This window comes from Tilletiaria anomala (genome assembly GCF_000711695.1).
Source record: "Tilletiaria anomala UBC 951 chromosome Unknown K437scaffold_21, whole genome shotgun sequence".
Lineage (NCBI taxonomy): Eukaryota > Fungi > Basidiomycota > Exobasidiomycetes > Georgefischeriales > Tilletiariaceae > Tilletiaria > Tilletiaria anomala.
In genome coordinates, this window is record NW_013547001.1 from 149,978 (window position 1) to 170,354 (window position 20,377).

General features: G+C 53.5%; 8 protein-coding genes across 8 annotated transcripts; 3 read left to right on the top strand and 5 right to left on the bottom strand.

The window, feature by feature from the left end:
* Positions 1-575: 575 nt before the first annotated feature.
* Positions 576-1,875, bottom strand: K437DRAFT_222275 (DUF300-domain-containing protein; the record flags this gene model as incomplete). Its single annotated transcript, XM_013388938.1, has 4 exons — positions 576-869; positions 954-1,024; positions 1,110-1,521; positions 1,591-1,875. Coding segments are annotated over 4 exons (1,062 nt in total), but the record flags the coding sequence as incomplete, so codon positions are not given.
* Positions 1,876-2,922: 1,047 nt separating this feature from the next.
* K437DRAFT_293719 (glycosyltransferase family 76 protein) lies at positions 2,923-4,874 on the bottom strand. The gene is made up of 3 exons (XM_013388939.1): positions 4,348-4,874; positions 3,718-4,221; positions 2,923-3,635 (listed from the first exon to the last, which is right to left on the bottom strand). Exons 1-3 carry the CDS (start codon positions 4,761-4,763, stop codon positions 3,044-3,046), a joined length of 1,512 nt encoding a protein of 503 aa, XP_013244393.1. The 5' UTR covers positions 4,764-4,874; the 3' UTR covers positions 2,923-3,043.
* Positions 4,875-5,105: 231 nt separating this feature from the next.
* Positions 5,106-7,440, top strand: K437DRAFT_255287 (putative tubulin beta chain). The gene is made up of 9 exons (XM_013388940.1): positions 5,106-5,683; positions 5,763-5,997; positions 6,063-6,135; positions 6,208-6,308; positions 6,378-6,426; positions 6,495-6,772; positions 6,839-6,845; positions 6,914-7,077; positions 7,147-7,440. The coding sequence occupies exons 1-9, from the start codon at positions 5,367-5,369 to the stop codon at positions 7,270-7,272; spliced, it is 1,350 nt and encodes a 449-aa protein (XP_013244394.1). The 5' UTR covers positions 5,106-5,366; the 3' UTR covers positions 7,273-7,440.
* K437DRAFT_255289 (uncharacterized protein) lies at positions 7,426-8,643 on the bottom strand. Its single transcript, XM_013388941.1, has 2 exons — positions 8,362-8,643; positions 7,426-8,302 (listed from the first exon to the last, which is right to left on the bottom strand). Exons 1-2 carry the CDS (start codon positions 8,500-8,502, stop codon positions 7,457-7,459), a joined length of 987 nt encoding a protein of 328 aa, XP_013244395.1. The 5' UTR covers positions 8,503-8,643; the 3' UTR covers positions 7,426-7,456.
* A 12-nt stretch (positions 8,644-8,655) lies between these two features.
* On the bottom strand, positions 8,656-10,328 carry K437DRAFT_273259 (uncharacterized protein; the record flags this gene model as incomplete). The annotated part of the gene is made up of 4 exons (XM_013388942.1): positions 8,656-9,411; positions 9,482-10,055; positions 10,133-10,162; positions 10,254-10,328. The coding sequence occupies 4 exons, from the start codon at positions 10,326-10,328 to the stop codon at positions 8,831-8,833; spliced, it is 1,260 nt and encodes a 419-aa protein (XP_013244396.1). The 3' UTR covers positions 8,656-8,830.
* A 467-nt stretch (positions 10,329-10,795) lies between these two features.
* K437DRAFT_255292 (uncharacterized protein) lies at positions 10,796-12,851 on the top strand. The gene is made up of 4 exons (XM_013388943.1): positions 10,796-11,647; positions 11,746-12,136; positions 12,201-12,497; positions 12,619-12,851. Exons 1-4 carry the CDS (start codon positions 11,258-11,260, stop codon positions 12,678-12,680), a joined length of 1,140 nt encoding a protein of 379 aa, XP_013244397.1. The 5' UTR covers positions 10,796-11,257; the 3' UTR covers positions 12,681-12,851.
* Positions 12,852-13,314: 463 nt separating this feature from the next.
* K437DRAFT_255295 (uncharacterized protein) lies at positions 13,315-18,679 on the top strand. The gene is made up of 13 exons (XM_013388944.1): positions 13,315-13,936; positions 14,010-14,144; positions 14,222-14,251; positions 14,316-14,380; positions 14,439-14,871; positions 14,944-15,148; positions 15,215-16,341; positions 16,397-16,810; positions 16,884-17,091; positions 17,156-17,325; positions 17,387-17,423; positions 17,489-18,045; positions 18,112-18,679. Exons 1-13 carry the CDS (start codon positions 13,394-13,396, stop codon positions 18,547-18,549), a joined length of 4,362 nt encoding a protein of 1,453 aa, XP_013244398.1. The 5' UTR covers positions 13,315-13,393; the 3' UTR covers positions 18,550-18,679.
* On the bottom strand, positions 18,617-19,753 carry K437DRAFT_255296 (uncharacterized protein). The gene is made up of 3 exons (XM_013388945.1): positions 19,171-19,753; positions 19,015-19,082; positions 18,617-18,906 (listed from the first exon to the last, which is right to left on the bottom strand). The coding sequence occupies exons 1-3, from the start codon at positions 19,693-19,695 to the stop codon at positions 18,858-18,860; spliced, it is 642 nt and encodes a 213-aa protein (XP_013244399.1). The 5' UTR covers positions 19,696-19,753; the 3' UTR covers positions 18,617-18,857.
* Between the last annotated feature and the right edge of the window lie 624 nt (positions 19,754-20,377).

Genomic DNA, 20,377 nt, shown 5'->3' on the forward strand with positions numbered 1-20,377 from the left:
TGTGCTGCAAACGCTTGCACTTGGCCTGAAGTAGGTTGCGGCGCGGAATCAGCGTGCGGATTGGGCATATGCAGGTTCGAAACAGACGCCGCCGCTGACGGCGCATCAGTATCTTGCAGCTGCGACGAGTGATATGCCCCTTGCGCATTGCTGTACCTGCTCGACGCAGGCAAAGGGTATGCGTGCCCCGGCTGCTGCTGTTGCTGAGGGCTCTTTGCCGCCTGTCGTGGAGACTGATGACATGCTGTAAATTCCATCGCTGCAGAGGCTGGTAAGAGTGATGACCTTGAAGCAGACGAGGCATTGGCTCCGTACGCTGCATCCGATTTCATTGCCATCATAGAGTGCATGGCCATGCCCTCTTCGTGGCCGCCAGCGACAGTGTCATCGTCGAACCCAAATGCTGTAGACACTTCTCCAGGCCCTGCGCCTGCCATGCGTTGTTGATGCGCATATAGGTTGTCCACGCTTGTCGTGGCTGCGCCAGTGCCACCAAGTTTCTCCGCGTTGGCATTGGCGGCATCCAGCGCCTGCTTACCGCCCTGGAAGATGAGAAAGTCAAACTTCCCATGCGCCGCATCCTGGCGCGTATACTCTTTACCTCGCATACGATCGAAGACAAAGCGGAGGGAATGCCATAGCTCAATGATGAAGTCGGAGAAATTGAGAGCATGCAACAGGGATTTGAACGCATTGGTCCGGCCCTTTTTGTGCAGTTTCCTTCCGCTGCCATCAGTAATGTTCTTGACACGGTACTCAGTCCATGGAAAGGCCCAGACTTGCAACCCTGCGACGATGACCATCTCGAGCGAGGTGCAGAGTGCATTCAGTCCGCTTGCGACGTTCGTCGCGGTCCAGTATTCGGTTGCCTGCAAGAACAAATGTGGCAGATGACAAGGTTGATAGGGTGTCGAATCACTCGCTTGTTGACCAGATGGCTCTCACACACTCACTTTGATAACACCATGGTCCTCAAGGAGGGAAAACACAAAGCTTTGATAGAATGTGAAGAAGACAGCGACCTCTGCAGACAAACGAATGAGCTTAAGTGTCAATTAAACCAGTTGCGTTCGACTTGGAGCCTTGAAGGAATGGACCTCAAAACTCACTCAGAGTCGCAAACTTGGCTAGTGGTTTCCGGCCCCTGAGTTCCTGGTTCACGAGACCGTAAAGAACGATGAGCGCGTACAGCGCAATCGAGATGGAGACGAAGTCGATGGCGAGCAGGTAAACGTGGCCGTACATTGGAGAGAGGGATGAATTGCAGAGCAGATGATAGTACTCGAGGACGATACCGGTGATGGAGAGCACGGGCCGAATGATGACGTACTGGACGACGGACCACTTGAGAAAGAAAAGGAAATAGGCCTTGGAAGGGCGATACCGAAGGCAGCAGAGCGGCATGGGCAGCTTCTTTTTGTCCTTCTTGGCAAAGACCTGGACTTGTGCGACGACGCTTTCGCCAATGTACTGCAAGAGCAACATCAGGAACGCAGCGATTGCCACCGCCTCCCAGACGACCTGACCGTAAATCCATTTTGATCAGTAGCTGCCCAAGGAACGATCTTGCCGGCACGGCAAAGGACGCACCTCTGCGAGCTCATAGTACGTGTACACTCGGAAGAATCGGTACGAGAAGAACGATACCACCGCGAATACGGGCGCAAAGAGCAAAATGCGAACGATCTGTCTCTGCTCGAGCGGCTTGTTGTAATGCAGCAGATGCCCATAAATGGTGAAGGCAGAGATCAAACATGTCACGGCAGCAGCGGCGCCGGAGACGATCCAGCCGATTTTGTGCGCATCCCATTCGCCGTTCCAGAACTTCTCCTGGTCGATCGCCTCGGTGTTGTCCGAAGGGCATGCGACGACCATGATGTGCAGGGAGGAGCAGCCAGGCAGGGGCTTGGGGCTTAGGATGCTGCGGCCTGAGAAAGGGTGGGTTTGTCGCGAGGAGAGTGGAGAAAAATGAATCAGACCTCAACGAATCATAGGCTTGCACAGGAGCGCCGAGCCAGTAAAGGCCGTGTCTCACGAGGATTCAGGCTAAATTCCTCCTGGGAATTTAGAGAGGCCCAGGGGAGGTGGACCTTTTTGTATTTATAGGAAAGTCGATGCCGGGTCAGGAAGAGTAGCACATGCTAGCTGAGAATGGGACACCTTGCCGTTTAGGAAAGAGGAAGCCTGAATCTGGACGTCTGTTGTGTCCTTTGAGAGGCTTGCAAGGCGGCGAGTGATTGCAAGGACATACATCCGAAGCGTCGCCCCTCGTGATCAACGATGCTGTGCTCATCGGGCCGTCTCAACAAAAAGATGCTGTGCCATGTTGGTGTCAATCTATCGGCTCTGCGACGGGCCGCTTTCGTTGATTTGTCGCTTGTGCAGTCGACTTTGTGCACTGCACCACGGTTCTCATGATGAGCGCGTTGTCCCAGCAAGCAAGCTGCCAATCCGTTGCAGACTCGTGCAGCGGTAGAGAATACTAGTACATGGAGGCTGCACGCCACCTCGGCCTGGCCGCCTCAGGCTGCATTACTGCGCGCGGTGCAACTAGTGCCCATGCGGGGTGCCTGCTACACAGCGGGGCTTTGCCCTGATATGCCGACTGTGCCGCCTGTGCTCAAGTCCTCGCTCCATTTCGCTGCCCCGTGGTGTTACGAGCTGCCACAGCGGCCAGCGGGGAGGGGCATTTCTGTTCTCACTTATTAAAAAAGAATTTCTCTTATATGCAATTATGTGTGTTGCCACTTAGGGTTAGAAGTCTGTAACTCGGGTATGTACCATGGACATCGTCATCACGCTGGAGCATAGCGAATAGCCAGCTGTCGAAGCCATGGCCAAGCCGTGGCTCCTTTCGCTGGGTGCGGGAATGATCAAGGTGTAAAGAGGCCGGTTTGCATGCGACAGTGGATGCACGTCAACGAGATGGATAGCTTGCACGGGGCACGCACGCGCAGCCGAATATGACGGTTACCTCGGCAGCATCGGCCTGCTTGCTTTGAAATGATAAAACGTACATGTAAAGGGTACTTACTAGCCAGCGTCAAGCTGGTGGATAGAAGCCAGCATACAGTATGAGGCTGACGATATTCCACCCAACAAGATAGGACATCAGCCACGACCCCTTCCTACTCAGCTGAGCATGGAGCCTCCCTTTGTCCCCCTGCCGCGATGTCGGCGATGCTGATACCGACGCCTCCGACGAGGGCGATGACGTTGGTGATGATGCAGTTGTTGGCGGGCTTGTGTCTTCCAAAAGGAAAATATCGGCTGCCGACCACCACAAGACCGGCAGGCCCCCGGGGCTGGCAAAACGCAATGCAATCTGGACGTGACTCGCAAACAGCAGCAATACACCATTAGCCCAGAGATAGATGACGTGCGGTAATGCGGACGGTGAGGTTATCGCGTCAAGTGCGAACACCCTGATACTCGTCGGCGAGCTGTGGCATCGTGCTGAGGGTGCCGATGCGGCGTAAGCGTCTGCAGCCCATGGAGCCAGTACCGAGCGGGCCGACATGCGCCAACAGTCGCGTGAATAGCGATGGCTCCAGCCGATCAGCAGCAGGACCGGTGCGGCGAGGAGAAAATTGGGAAGCTGGCCTAGAGACCAATAGCGCAGGAGACCGACGTCCCTAGCATTCGAGACAAGATGCAATGTACAAAGCCTGTCAGCTGGAACAGTGCACCATGCGGTAGGGTTGCCTAGCAACCTACCAGTAATCGCGCTGCACAAAGCTGTACACCAGCGGAAGTTTGCCGTCACACCACGGTCGCGGCTCTTCAGCATACCTGCAGAATCTTCCGTACGCCCACAGTTGTCCTGCAGCAAAGGGAGCGACCGCAACGATAGAGCCAATGATGCCAGCGACGCCCAGGACGACGCGCTCGAGCGTCGGTTGGCACTGCAGCGCTGGCTGCCAGAGACCAGCCCACAGTAGGAAGCCCGCTAATAAGATGCCGTTCGCTCGAAAAGCGGTGCAGATCGCGAATGCAAAGGAGCCCCCGATTATCCCCATGCATTGCTTGATGAACGAAGGTTTCTGCTGTCCACGTCCGCTCGGGGGCGGCGGCGCTAACAGCAACAGGCCGACGACCGCAAAGCATGAGAAGAAAACTTCTGGGCTTGGGATGATCATGCTTGCGGGACTGGGCGAGAGTATCGACAGAAGAGATGCAAGATATGCAAAATATATGCTTGAAAAATGCCGGGCTGTCAACCTGGAATAGGAACGTCAGCGCTCAGGAAGGCACTGGGCAAGATCAACGAACGCCGACTGGATCTCTCGAGCCTGCGCCCTTGTGCGGTGCGTGACCGTCGATATCCAGTGTGCAGAGCTGACTCACTGGAAGAGCAGCCACGGCGAAAGGCATGAGCAAACCCATGCAAGTAGTGTGGACATCACGATACTTTGTTGGAGCGACCATGTGCCGTGGGTAGAAGACCCGAGCTGGCGCATAAGAACAGGCAAACCAGGTTGGAAAGCCAGCGAGTGTTCATACGCATAGCCTCCGGGCAAAGCCTGTCCAAATCGCGAGAGTGCCTTTGGGGACGCAACGCCCAAGAAATGGAGCGTGTCCCAGCGCACGAGCGGTACAAGCCATGGTTTAAGCGACGGTGACACCGAGAGGAGCAGTATGCTCGCTGAAGCATCAAAGGAGGGCAACAGCTGCCCACATAGCTGTAGTAAGACGAATGCAAACAATCGATGTGCCAGAGTGAAGATCAGGATCGACCTGCCGAGCCGTTCTTTTGCAGCCATGGTTCCTTGACCTTCGTGGAGAGCACATCACCATGCTGTAAATACTGGGCCAGTGCATCCACAACACTGCACCGCCCTCTGCAATAGTACACCTGCTCTGCTGCGGATTCGAAGAGGACTCACATGCGCAGCACAGCCCGTAGCAAGGTACATGATAGTAGATGGCGACAGTTAATGACCGTGGAAAAAATGAACGATTGGGAAGTTGAGTAGATTGCCACCTGCTGTTGTACTGCGTTAGGTGGAGGGGAGACGTGTCATTATCAAGGTGTCGCTCTCACTTTCCACAACAGTCGCGCGCAGACCACAGTCAATATCTTTCATCGTTCAACATCTTTGCACCTTCATTTCTTCGGTCACCTTCACGACGATTTTCGAGCCTGAGCGCTCTTTTTATGTGCCGAGATTCCATTGTGGTTCTGCAGCTTGCAACGGACGGTGCGTGTAATAAGGGGGAAAGCGACGCATCGAATTGCTTAGCTCCAGCAAGACTGAAACGCTCGACGCGTCTCTCTTCGCCACTCCGGTCCGCATCATCGCATGGTGTTGTGAACTGTCGCTCACCAGAAGCATATCGGAGTCGAAACAGCGCAGTCATTCAAAATGAGAGAGCTCATCACGTTTTCCGTAGGCCAAGCTGGCACGCAAGTCTCGACCGAGTTCTGGAAGAAGATCCTCGCCGAGCACGGCCTGAACGAAAGCGGTCAATATGTGGGCGATAACGATAACCAGCTTGCCAAGGTGGGCGTTTTCTTCGAGCCTTCTGGCGTCGAAGGAAAATACGTCCCAAGGAATGTCGCCATAGACCTAGAGCCGGGTACTATCGATATGGTCCGCTCCGGGCCCCTTGGCAGCCTCTTCAGGCCGGATAACATGATACACGGACAATCAGGAGCGGGTAACAACTTCGCCAAGGGATTGTGCGTGCGCCCGTGGTCTTAATATGTCTCTACGGAGGGATCGAAGCTGATCACACGCTCTAAATCTTCACGCTGACAGCTACACCGAGGGTGCAGAACTCATGGATGGTATCATGGACGTGGCGAGGAAGGAGGCGGAGAAGGCAGACATGCTTCAAGGCTTCCAGCTCGTTCACTCGATCGGCGGTGGCAGCGGCTCTGGTCTCGGAACGAACCTGTTGACCAAGTTGCGCGAAGAATTCCCTGACCGAATGCTGGCGAGCTGGTCAGTGCTTCCGTCTCCAAAAGTTAGCGAGGTCGTGGTCGAGCCATACGTGAGTCGGACCCCCGCAGCCTTCGGCCCGCGTCTTCTCCCACTTCACTGACGATTTTTCATCAGAATGCGACTTTGTCTTTCCACCAACTTGTCGAGAACGTCGACTTGTCGTTTTGCTTGGACAATGAGGCTCTTTGTGCGTCTCCCTTTTTAATTTATCAACGGTAAGACAGGCGAGCTGTGATCTGACCTGCGCATAAATTTGCAGATGATATTTGCCAGCGGACATTGAAAGTCAAGGACCCAGGGTACAAGGACTTGAACCAGATTATTGCTAGCGCCATGTCGGGCTGCTCAACCACCCTGCGTGTATGTGCAGATATTGTCTTCAATGTCAGATGCCTCATTGACACGCTCTACCCCAAACATTTGTAACAGTTCCCAGGTCAATTGAACAGCGACCTAAGAAAATTGGGTGTCAACATGGGTGCGTCCGAGAGAAGTTCAATTTAGCAGGCGCGACTTGTGAACTCACACACTCTCTCTTTGTCTCAGTTCCCTTCCCGCGTCTACACTTCTTTACTTGCGGTTATGCTCCATTGGTAGCACCGGGCTCAAAAGCCTACTCGTCATTGAAGGTGTCTGAGCTCGTCTCACAAGGCCTGTCTCCCAACTGCACCATGGCCGCCATCGACCCCAGGCTCGGCAAGTACCTCACGGTTGCGGCTATCTTCCGGGGCCCGATCAAATCGAAGGACGTGGAAGACGAGATGTACAACCTGCAAATGAAGAACAGCACAGGTTTCGTCGAGTGGATTCCGCAGAATGTTCTTGTGAGTTTCTTATCAGCCCTCGTCACTACATTCGGAAAATTTGCTAACTTGTTGCCTCACCCACAGACTTCCCGTATGTTTCCGCGCTATCGCTGCCCATGTCATCAAAGGGTATATGCTGAGCTCTTCTCCTTCTGTCAGTCTGCGATATTGCCCCGCCAGATGTCAAGATGTCCGCCACATTCATCGGCAACACAACTTCGGTGCAAGAGCTGTTCAAACGAACAGAGCAGCAATTTGCAGCAATGTTCAGGCGCCGCGCTTTCTTGCACTGGTATACTAACGAGGGCATGGACGAGCTCGAGGTGCGTCGTCCTTCTGCGCAATTTCCGCACTAGGCGATCATCGTTGACCTGTCTTGATTGTGTGCGCAGTTCCAAGAGGCAGCAAGCAATCTACAAGATCTCATCTCTGAATACCAGCAGTACGAGAGCGCGACAGTGGATGACGATGAGCTCCTCGAAGGCGAATACGAGGAGGAGATTGCTGAAGAGGAATGACAAAAGGCAACGAAGCACTAAAGGGCAAATTCGACGCAAATGTCAATGAGAGGACGAGCGACTGGACATGGCCTTATCTGATGCGCTTGTTGCTGGTGTCTCTGTATTCTCGCGCAGTCGCAAAATGAACTAATACCCCCGTGTATGCGCCTGGCAGCTCATGACAAGGGGTCAAAAATTGCATCTATTGTTTGAGTTCGTGTTCCATTGCTCTCATCGCTTCGTCTCGTGTCTGTGCGCGCTGGCCGAAGCAATCGCTCCCCACACGCACATTATCGCTGCCTGCCATAGTGGCGGTTTCAAGATCTGCACTCATGCCCATGCTCAATTCTAGTCCTCCTTCCCGCTCGCCACCTCCCAGTAACCTGGTCTTGTAAAATTCGAGCACCACAGATTTCGCAGCAGTATTCGCCTCCACAGCCTTGCCGAGGTCCTGATCCGAGCGCAGGGCCTTGACCAGCAGTCGCCGGCTCGTGATTAGCCGCTCGAAGTCCGGATTCGCTTTGATGATCTCTTCGCGGCCGCTCGCTGCTTTGGATGAGTCAGCGCTGGCACTATTGGATGCTGCTCCGATGGTCATGAGCCCAAGGAAAAGAATGTGCGGACACGTAGCGATGACATGCCGCGCTAGTGCGATGAGAGGGTGCTCTGGCTTTGCAAGGTCGGCTTCGCTCAACAACGGCTGCACTCCGCTTTTTGCTGCTTCACCGCTGGTGTTGACTTGAATATATACGCGCAATGGCTCTTTGCGATCATTGTCATGTGCTGCCAGCGCCTTCTCCAGCACATTTGCTGCTTTCACGGAGTCTAGCGTCTCCAGCAGATACAGATTCGGAATCGCGGCGAGTGCCTTGCCTTTGTTGCTTTGTAGACCACCGACGAAATGCCATCTCAGCTCGGCTGGCAGCACTTTGGCCTTTTCGACAAGTTCTTGTACGTAGTTTTCACCAAAATGTACTTGCTTCGCCTCCACATATGCTGCCATGATCGCAGAAGGAGGGTGGAGCTTGGAAACCGCGACAAGCCGCGGCTGAAAAACGGGAGATGTGAGAGACGCTCCTTGCGCTCAAAGAGGGTAACTGCACTTACCTCCTTTCCCGACCCACCAATCTCCTTGCTCCTTGCAGCTGCAAGTTTGACCCTTTCGCGCACTCCTTGTATCCGTTGAGCAACGACCTGCGCCCGCTCGTCCGTCGGACGCGGGAAAGCGCCGTAGCTGGCATTGCTCATGATGCCGTACGCTCGAAAGAAGGTTTCGCTTCGGACTCTGGATGATGCAATAGTGCGCTTCAAAAAGTACGGTGCAGCCTTCATTGGCACAAAGTGATCAACTTTTTGTACCGCGCTTTACCCTCTCAGCTGCGTTACAGGCTGCCCGTGTGTGTGAAAGCTAAAGCGCTCGTTGAAGGATTCCCATACAACGAATTTATGCTGACTCAATCGTCGATAATGACGAGTTATTGTTCAAGAATATTACGTAAGCACAGTGACCGCGGACCTTTGACAGTATATAAAATGGCCGAGTAGTATGTTGTTTGGCTGCATAGACATACAATGCCTACACAGTGACATCGAGAGCCTCGTCCCCCACTCTGAATCTGAAATGCCCCAAGAACCCGCGGTGCCTGTTTCGCAGCCATCCGGTGACTTGCAAGCGATCCAGCGCCTGTAGCCTCGCGCCATCGGTCCTTGCAGCCCGCTCGGTCGTCCCAACTGGGAAAGGCTGCGGCAATGCCGGAACAAGTGTGATATGATTCTCAATGATGAGTGAAGGTGATAGCTGAGGCGTTGAAGATGAAATGCTGAACGAAGGATAGGGTGGAGAAGGGAGATGCTCCTGCCACCATCTACCACCAGGCAATGGACCTGGCTGTAGGGCTTTCGAAGTGGCCGAAGCAGCCCAAGAGGTACCTGCGCTGGCACGTGCAACTGCTGCAGGCGCCTTCTCACCTTCACTGATTGCCCAATTGCTCAGCAGGACAGGCGCGGCAGATGCATCCTGCAGATGCTTGAGATGGCGCAGCGCGCTAGCGAATGCTTGATGCGTGGGTGGACCAGAAAGGCTCGATGAGGAGCAATGATCAGCTTTCTGTATATCTGTCCAATGGAATGCGGAGATTGAGTCCACCACTATAAGGCCTGTAGCCAATGACCTGTCAGCATTTCTCGCGTGCAAAATATTGCTATCTCATCCCTCCTGGGTGCTCACCAATGTCGTACACGCCAGGGGATGCATCTACCGTTTTTGGTGCATGTTGTACAGCAGCAGAAAACGCGACTTGCGAAGTCGGTCTCCAAATGTGCAGCAGGTTGAGCCAACTATCGATCATGGCAGATATTTCTTCCTTCGTCGGCTGCTTCCATGGAAGACTGCCTGCGCGATCGAAGATGTCTGTCCGCCTGAGCGCTTCTGCTATACGGTTGCAAATGTGCAAATCTAGCATCCGTCGAAGCTTCTGAAGGGGGAAGCGGCCGTCATTGTCAAATAGTAACACTGCGCGACCGGGGCCTCTGCCACCTAAGTGAATTGGCAACAGCTTGCGCTCGACAGAAGCTGATGTAGATGAAGACGAAGAGGAAGAAGTCAATGCAGGACGAGTGAAAAGTGCGTTGAAGGAGTCGGGCAGCAAGAATGTCATGATGAAAAATGCGAGAAGCGAGGTCTTGCCGCTCTTCGGTGGACCTTGGATCTCAGTGGTCGCGAAACGTGTGAGCAGGCCATGACTCTCATCTTGCGTATGGAAAAGGGCGTCCAGAGAGGCAATGTACGCTGGTCCAAAAGGCTGCAAAGTGCAAGCAGTTTCGAGGAATCAGACCAACGGGGCCTATAGATACGCCAAGGGTAGAAATTTCAACCCACGTCTACATCTTCGAGAATGCTTGCCAGGAACTGTTATTACAAAAAAGGAATGCAATTAACGGGTGCCGAAGGAACAGAAGGCCAAGCCGCTCGTGCGATTTTCTGAGGTACTTAGGCTCACAGCATCACCTGTCTGTGATTGCACTTCAGCGAGAAGGCCCTCTGCATTGATGCTTGCCGCCGCTGCCGAAGTCATGTACGGTGGAGCAACATGAAGGTACACCTCTCTCGTTTGTAGTCGAAATCGTCGGCAAGGCCTGAGATAGCACCTCAATCAACCCTGACCACTATCGAGCCAGTCATTCGCCTCCAGATTTGCGTGGTCACCTCGCATACAGAATTGAATGAGAATTCAACGCGTGAATCCTAGGAATGGCCAAAAGATCAAATACAAGACCCAAATGCGATGAACCCAGAGGCGATTAAGCGATGTCATGATGAGGTTGCCCAAGTCGGCCAGCGTCAAGAGGACTGAGAACCTGAAGTGAAGGCAAACGATCGAGTAGGGTTGTGCAAATGCCTTCTCTGTCTGGTGCCAGAGAGCAAAACAGATCCAAGAACGGTTCCGCTGTTAGAACTCAGTCTCCACTGTCCCCACCACACCATTTAGCTTTCACAGGTTTCATCATCACCATCCTGTCCATCTTACGAGACGGCGATAGACTAAGGACATCTGCAGGTTCGCAAGATCTCATCTTCAACTGGAGGTCCGGCATGGTTTGATATAGAAAAGGACCTGACTCCGGTCTTTGGTTTCGCGTCTCCGAAGTGGTTCGATCATTTGTCACCCTTGCGGAACCGATTGATTCTTCAATTCCAGTCAAAATGAGCCCAAAAAATAAGACCACTCTCTGCCAATCTCCGCACAAAACAGATGCCTGCTTTCTCGTCGTTCGCTCTCCGCACGAGAAATACCATAGCAGACGGGTTGGACCCAATGTGGAGGGTGTACACAGTACAGGCAGGTGCAGCGTTCACTCATTTTATAGATCTGAGATCTCAGGCACTGCAGGCAGTCTACACTCTACAGGCTAGCCGTTTCTCTGCTGGCTTGAATTGTGCCATGCAAAACATTGTCCTGGTGGAGGGGACGATGAGCTGAAATTGCACTTGTAACTTTGTTACATGTATGTATGGGCCTCGTCACTCCCAGTACATCAACGATCCTCCATCAGGCGAGACGTATATAACAGCGACAGGTATAGCTGCAATACAAAGCCCCTTCCTGATAGAGTGCAATCCCTTTTTGTTCATCGGAATTGCACGTCCGGTGGTCCACTGGTCACAAGCATATCGAACCGTCTGCCTGCTGCCCGACACGTGTTCTCCTCCACCTCGTCCGTCCCCTGCGCCCCCCTCCTCCTCTTTCACACCACTCCAATTGACTGCCGGTCTGCGGCTCCAGACGCCAAGATGGGTACCATGATCAGCGCGCCGATATATCCGGCGGACATTACATCCGAAGCGGTGTACTCTTACCATCCGAGCTGCGGCTACCGTTATGATAATAACAACGTGAGGGCGGCGAGGCGATCTGTTGTTTCTCTCACCCTATACTGACGCTGATCCGCTCTCTGCCTTGTCTCTGCGGCTGCGGGCCTTTGCTTCTACAGTCTTCCTTCACGAGCCCATACAACGGAACGCTCCGAACATGCTTTGAAGATGTTGTTCTGGTGCCGCTCCCAACCTGGATTCTGCTCGTGCTGCTCCTTATCCTCTTCGTTCCAGCCTTGGTATTTACGCACAAGAAATCCAAGTCTTCCGGTATCTCTGCACGTAAAACGAGCTTGCAGAGGTACGCCTTCTCGGCACAGAAGAGAGAAAGGCGGATTACCGGTGCCAAAGGCGGTCAGGGACTTAAGGGCGAGGCAAAATCGGACCTCGAGGAGTCCAATGCAGCTGGACAGTTAACTAGAGGAAGTCACTTCACAGAGAAGGCTTCTGGGCTATGGACAGCGCTGGCTGTTCTTTTCCAAATTCTCATCATCGCTTCTCTGCTCATGAGTGAGTCTTGACAAGCCTTCCCTGAAGGACCAGCTCTAATGTGGGTGGATACTCCACTCTGCAGATGTTTTGGAAATCACTCGTTTAGCACTTGCCAATCGCGGGGTCGGTCTTCTCCCGTTCACTCTCGCTGGCATCATCGTCGTCTTTATTCTTTATCACGTACCCCTAGCACCTTGGGTCCGCCCAATCACCAACGCTCTCGTACTCGTGTTCTGGGGTCTCTCCCTGGCTTTCACGTCCGTACAGCTCAAGACGCTTCATGCCCTGGAGCCGATCGAGCCGCGTCTGAACACCGAGTACCATAACGCCGATCAGCAAATTGACGTTGGCGTCATCGTTGGGCTGTATGCGATTTTCGGTGAGTTGCGGGCGGCAGAGCGCAAGTGCTGATCTCGGTGTAGAATAGTCTTGGCTTCGAAAGCCAAGCAGGCGCAGCATATTGACAAAGTCCTCTCCCTTTCCCCCTTGTCCACTTCTAGTGATTGTTGAACTGCTTCGATTCCCCATGTCCGTCAAAGAGGCCAAGCTGGTGCAATCATGAGCCGCCTGGGCTTACTCCTGCCATCAGTGTAAGTTTGTATTGCCCCTATACCAATCTAGAAATTGTCAAAATTAGACTTGCGCGCAGATCTCGCCTGCCTTTGCTTCCTATTCCCATCAATTACATTCGGTTTGTGCATTTCCCGCTGACTGAAGGGGACGAAATCGACCCAAGAAATTTCACCGGCGCTGTAGTCATGATGTTGAAAACAAGTAAGAATGCATGAGAAGGGATGCATCGAGGACCTCGAGGTCATACCGGCCTGGCCACATTGGTCTTGTAGCCACCGCGCATACAGGTTTCTGGGTTCTCAGGCTGCCCTCATCCTGCAGGGAAGCAGTTCATTTTAGAACGTATCCGAGGCGACCTTCTGGCCGCGGGTTGATCTGGTGATCAATTACTGAATCGGGCAGGGGATGCGAATGGCAGCGTTGGAGGATGCGATGTTGTTTGCACAGCAAAAGTACTGAAAGGGGGGGGTTACATCAGAGAGCTGAGTCGTCTTTTACTGTGGATACTGTGACAAGTGTCTCGTTCTTTTCGCCACTTGCGCTACACGCGATCGGACCACGACTTGCGTGTTGCATCTTTGGAATTGTCGTACTGTTTTGCTGGCCAAACATACGTTGGCCTAGCAAGAATAGAAGACATGTCTCTGTGATCAGCACCGGCTGCAGGAAGGACGTGGTTTGCTGCCCAGATGCAACTCCATGATGAACCAAAACGAGCTCGGTCAGCTTCATCGGCGGACGAATAGCGGCAGCGGCAGCTCGTTTGGAGGGGGCGCCACCGTACGTCCCAACCACCTCAAGTCTCCGCGTCTCGGCCAGATCAAGGAGCATTGGACTTCGACACCGGTCCCGGCACACGCTTCGCCTACATCCGCGGCTGAAGGTGCTTCCTCTTTCTCATCAGCTGTGGACCCCTCGCATGCACACGCACCGCCCGCTCGGCGGCCAACGCCTCCGGAAGGCCTCGTTGGATCACGTAGCCATCACATTGGACAATACAACGACGATGCGAATGACTCTTCCCAACGTCTTGGACATGGAAGAGCCGCAAGTGAATCTTCTATCCGCTCGAGATCGCCGGGAGTATCACCTGGGTCAACCGTGCTGCGGCCGTCATCTTCCCAGCAAGCGCCAGAATTGAACGCACGTGCAACGTCGTCAGCAGCTGCAACTCCTGCTATTCGAGAATTAAAGCCGAGTCGAACCGCCATGGGTAGTGCGGGAGACGCGCAGCTTGCACACTACGTCAGTTTCTATTTCCACTAATGTCTTTTCATGTCTATTGACAATGCTACGCGCTGTGCGCTTTCTCTGACAGTCTCTTGGTGACTGCCTGGGTAGGGGAGCGTTCGGATCCGTATACCGAGGGTTGAACTGGATGACGGGAGAGACCGTCGCTGTGAAACAAATTGACTTGAGCAATATTCCAGAGTCAGAATTAGGAGAAATTATGGTGAGCACGAAGTGGACACGGATTGCATTATTAATGTTGCTTGTAACACCGCCTTGACGCCTCCTGGCTTCATGCAGTCTGAAATTGAGCTCTTGCGAAATCTCAAGGTATGTTATTGTGCACCAATGTGTGTCATATATAGTCAAAAGCTAAATTTGTCTTCCATTACAGCATCCCAACATCGTCAAGTACAAAGGTTCGGAGAAGACGACCGACTATTTATACATCATTCTAGAGTGAGCACACTTTCAGCAGTCTTTAGCCACATCATCTGACGCTCCCTGATATGTGCAGGTATTGCGAAAATGGCTCATTACAACATATCTGCAAGAAATTTGGCAAATTTCCGGAAGGCCTGGTCGGCGTTTATGTTTCACAAGTACTAGAAGGTCTTTGCTACCTGCACGACCAAGGTGTGATTCACCGTGATATCAAAGGCGCCAATATCCTCACCAACAAGGACGGCTCGGTCAAGCTCGCAGATTTTGGTGTAGCGACCAAAACAGGAGCAATGAACGATTACGCCGTTGTTGGTAGCCCCTACTGGATGGCGCCCGAGGTGATCGACCAGAGTGGAGCGACCACGGCTAGCGATATATGGAGTGTTGGTTGCGTAGTCATCGAATTACTTGAGGGCAAACCGCCATATTCGGAACTTGAACCCATGCCAGCATTATTTAGAATCGTTCAAGATGATTTTCCACCTCTTCCAGAGAGTGCATCACCAGTGAGTTCCTATGCTTCTTCTTAAAACAATATGATATCAGCCGCTAATTTCTTGCCATGGTTCCGAACACAGGTAGTCAAAGACTTCCTCATGCATTGTTTCCAGAAGGACGCAAATCTGCGCGTGTCAGCGAAGAAGCTTCTACGTCATCCATGGATGATGAATTCTAGACGCCAGCTGCAGCAGATGAGAACAGGCGGCTCCTTGAAAAGCAACGGACCCAATGTCCATGACGAAGCTGTGAAAACAGTACAAGAATGGAACCAAATCCTTAAAGGTGAGGCTTCTGTCAGATGCATTTGCAAGACACTCTTGAGGCTGAAAGAATCTATGAGCAATGCAGAACCTCCGCAGGCGATGATGACCTTACCTACTGATACGGGGGGGAAAGCTAGCGCAGAGCCTTTGTCTTACATTGGCGGCTTCGAAGCGAAAGACGGAACCATCAGAGTATCACAGCGGCCGCGAAAGCAGCGGCCGACAATGCGCAGTTTTCCGCCAAGCCAGTTGCACATGGAAGGCGCAGAAGGTACCAAGGAATCCCGCTTGGTCTCGCGGGTAGGGTCGATGGCACCGATGCCGCCATCTGCACAAGCACCGCCCTTGGCGCCTACCAATCGCGTCACTGCCGCGCTCTCGCTCGCGGACCCATCGAAAGCAAGAGCTCCCCAGGGAGAAGGTCGCAGTGACAACTGGGACGACGACTTTGAAGATGGCGTGACAACGACCAAAATCGCCGCCCTTGGGCGTCTGAAGGAGCCAGAAGTTCGAAGGTCGTCGCTGGTAGAGGCAGTACCAACTCAGCTTAAACCTGCTACTACTGTATCGCATGTGCGCGGGCCGGTGTGGTCGACACATACCACATCCAAGAATCCAGACGACTACAGCGAAGCTTTTGTCGACGACGAAGACTCTCGCATCTCTGTCAAGCTACGAAACTTCGCCCATTCAAACTCGGATGTTGGCCGCTTGCAAGGCTCGTCATCGAAGCCGCTGGCACTGAAATTGTCCTTCGACTCGTTGCGTGCGCGAACACCCAAAGGGACCGAAGCGCCAGTCTCGCCACACGTGACACTCAAGCTGAGCAGCCCGCCTGCATCTAGACAAGGATCTCTGCGCTCGCCTGCTCAGGCGGAAGACTTGCGTCAGGCGCTAGGCCGCTATTCAGAGGCAAGTGCGTTGGAGAATTACGAAGACGACTTTGACGACGGTCTCGCTGCTGCAGACCTTGTCTTGCCCAACGTTCTGCGTCTCAGTCAGCCACGCATTCCACCCGATCACGAGAAGGAAGATGATGTCGAGTCGGATCCGTTTTCGGAATTGGAGGAAGTTTTTGCGAGCAGCGGCGACATGGATGCGAATGTTGCTCGTGATCATCACGCACGCATGTGTCAGTATGTGAACGAGCTGGTAGAGAGGCTGGATCCGAGCGATCAAGAGTTGAGCCTCATCGAGATATGCGACCAACTCGTGAGTGTTCCAGTGAAGCCGGAGCGACGACTGCACTGACATGGCTGCACGGCAGGACACCATCCTCACCGAAGCGCCTGAAATGAAGCATCAATTCTTCGCCTCACATGGCGCTCTATCTCTGGTGCAGCTACTGGAGGCTATCAGATATCCAGAAGTCATCTGCCGGATCCTTGGTGTCCTCAATCTACTCATCTTTCAGGATCCCGAAGCTCAAGAAAATCTGTGCTTGATCGGAGCTATTCCAGTAGTGATGGCATTCACTTCCAAGAGGTTCAACCATGACGTCCGATTGGAGGCCGCGCACTTCGTCTACGCCATGTGCTCCACGTCCAGCCTCACGCTTCAGTTCGTGCTCAGCTGCCGCGGCCTGAAGACGCTGGTCAACCTCATCGACGAAGACTATAATGAGCAACGAGATCTCGTATGGCTCGGAGTCGGTTGCGTGAACAGCGTTTTGGAGTTGCAGGTGGGCTTTGGAAGGATCGAACAGAGCATGAGGACGTGACATTTAACATCTCATTTTCTTTGGGCATTGAAAGAGTCCCGCATCCAGAAATAACTTCTGTCGAATGTTGGCGCAGCAGGGCCTACTGGACCCGCTCAGTACGGCGTTGATCTCGGTCTCCGCGGACTCAGGGGACCAATATGCAAAACAGGCTCAAGTGCAGGCCCTGCAAACGTTCCTCATCTACTCTCAGTCTGACAGCTGGATGAAGCAGCAACTAGCATCACGGAGCGTCTTGCGTCGTAAGTTGAAAAATGGTTAGTAGGTGGGGTTGCTTCTAACGAGATAGGGCTATGACTGGCTTAGGTATCCTCAAATCGACTCAGTCCCTTGATTCGCTGTCGCTCGTGACCGCTGTTCGCATCATCAAGAACTTATCGATGCATCCCCAGATCATGGACCAGCTGCAAAATTGCAACTCGATAGAGGTATTGACACGGATCCTGTCCGACCATCACGGGGGGCCTTGCGGAAATGTGAGACCCTTCAAATCTGTTCTTCTACGGTATTACCTGACCAGGAGGTGCAAATTTGCAGGAGATATCAAACCAAGTTCTGAATGCAATTTACAACTGTAAGCTGAAAGTCCCGCCGGTGTTATTGTCCACGTGTTCCACTAACATCGCCCCTGATGCGCAGTGTGCCGTCTAAGCAAGTCGCGCCAAGAGGAGGCAGCACAGGCCGGTATCATTCCACAGCTTCTGCGCGTCGCTCGTACAAATTCACCAATGAGGCAGTTCGCACTTCCGACACTGTGCGACTTTGCGCATGCCAGCAAGGCGACGAGGAAGATCTTTTGGCAGCATGATGGCCTGCGTTTTTACCTGCAGCTTCTCGAAGACGTATACTGGCAAGTTCCAGCGCTAGACTCGGTTCTGGTCTGGCTGCAAGATGAGACTTCTCGGGTGGAGGGCGTGCTGCTGCAACCCACCTCGGTGGCGTCGTTGTCTAACTGTTTTAGCTCGTCCAAGGGTGTCTCGTTCGAGAACCTGCTGGAACCATTCGTAAAGATTTGCAGAATATCATCCGGAATTGCTGTCGCTCTGGCCAGATTCGCATCGTTCTTTCAGCGCATTGCAGACCGACTGCATCACAAGAAGGCCATCGTCCGGCTCAACCTGTTGCGAATCACCAAGATCTTGTGCGATGTTCATCCAGACAGGAGCGCGGTCCTTTCCAACGGCGGCCTCTCAGATGTGAGCCGAGACTGTTGCAAGCTAATTAGATCAGTCGACTGAATAAGGTCGCTTGCGTCCGTCCAGATCATTAAAAGTCTCAGCAAAGAAGACAGTGCCGTGTTGGTACGCGAGCTTGCGAGAGATATCGTAACGACACCTGCAGCAGCGCCATCGCGCGGACTTCGGCCTCCTGAAAAGGGTGATGCGCAATCAAGACGTTCCATGAGCGAGACGTGTGCTGGCCCCGCAGTCGCTATCCACAATGGCGATGTGCATCTGCAACGAGTGAGCGGCAGCGGCAACGGCAACGGCGTGGTCCGACGACCTATACCAGATTGGGCGGCGGCTAGCACGCGAACAGCGGTGCTGCAGCAGTACTCTTCATCTTCTTCTGCTTCTGCAGTATCTCCGTCCTCGCCCTCACCGCGGCGCGTGCCGAGCTCGCAAGCACTGCTGGCTCCGCGCAGCTCTAGTCGACGGGCCCTGTATGAAAGTCTACAAGAGCGAAACGACCCCGGGTAATCCATGATATCGCCCCGCAACCCTTGCATACAGGGAAATCACATCAACGTTCTGCCGGCGTTTAGCTGTTGAAAAAGCCTGAACGTCCATTGTAGGGGAGAAGTGTAGATTAAGGATACAGAATATGGTAAAACTCGTGCCTAAAAGTACAATGGGTGGTTACGTCGAGCATGCGAGTGGCAAAATTGTCCGTGTATGCGGTGGAACATGATTTCCATCTGGAATGTTCATCGTCTATATCTCTCCAGTCGTATGCGGCATGGCACAGGTCGGTCTGATTGCAAAGGACCCGAGTGCTGCGCCTGAACTCAAGCGTGGTGCTCCCAGCTTGCGAGTGGAATCTCTTCGCCTTTGAGACTGATGCCACCAGAAATTTGTGATGTTCAAACAGAAGCACCAGTATTAATGGATGTAAGCCAATGCCAATGATGCGAGGCGAGCTCTGATACTTGCCCAGGCACTTACGCTTTCCAGTCTCGTGCAGCATCCCTTTGTTGCTGTCCATATGATCGTTGCGCATAGCACATGTAGAACTATCGTTTGGTAGAACGAGCGGCACGTAGAGAGCAAAATTAGATCGTGTGTATACTTAAGAATGCATGGAAGAGCAGGTGGACCCACCTGTGTCAGGCCAATTAATGCGACGAGCAGCCCCATGAGGCCAACTTGGATCCAGATGAAGACGTTGCAGATGTCCCGACCGACATTGCCGACGGTACCAGATGGAGCGACGAGCTGCGCTGTTGACTCCGACTGGGGTGTCGCACCAAAGCTGGCTACACACGAGTTGACCGTCTTGGTGTGTTGGACCGCGCCCACGGTGATGAACGTAGCAGATGCGGCGACGGTGGCGAGTGTGAGGATGAAGTTGATGCGAATGTAAGTGCGGTAAATTCCGGGTTTCTCCTTGGAGATGGCGATGAGGCCAAGGAGCTGCCATAAGAGGACAGCGATGCCGAGAATGCCTACAATGAACTTGGACCATGTTGGCACGGCGCCCATGAGGGCGACAATCTGTGGCGGCACAAAGGCCAGGACGGCGATGGCGCCTCCGAGAAGGGCATTCTCGATGAGGATGAAGTAGGCGCCGATGTTGATGAGGGGTACTCCGCAGCAGCAGAACCTCATTCCACGGCGATGAACCATGGCGGAAGAGTAAATGCGTAGAATGGCTATGGCGGGTGGGTGATTGGTTGGTTGGTTGGTTGGTTGGTTCTTTCGTGAAGGGCTGCTAGGAATGTCGGGTGCAAAGAGGGGGCAGACAACCAGACTCTCGCGCGCCTGCACTGCGAGTGTCGGATTGCTTTCGAGGGAGGGGTAGAGGGGTGGTAGTGGAAGGTGGACGACGGTCAAGGGTTAGAACGAGCGGGATAGCCCGAGGAGACGAATGGGTTCGAGAAATGGTGGTCATTTCATTGTGGATGGCCAACGAACGTCTCTCAGTGCTGCCGCCCACGGGACCCAGACACAAAGAGAGAGGACGGCATTGAATTTGACTCTGACTCTCCCTGCACTCCACCCGAGTCTGCAGTCCACAACCTGCACCGCCTCGCCTCAGCCCTGGCGCCACACGGTCATCCGAGGGTCCACCAGACCGGGACTTTTATCACGTGACGTGCCAAGTTTCTTTCATTGCCGGGTTGGCTCTTTCCGAACAGAACTAACCAACTCAAAGGTTCCCCACTCTAGCCGACGACATGATGCACGTGCATGTCTTCCACCATCAACCGATCTAGACCCCCCCCCCACTCACGCCATTCCATCCCGGTTCGTTCGGCTCACACACGTCGCGTCGTCGCGCTATCGTGTCAATTGTGTTGATCCACCG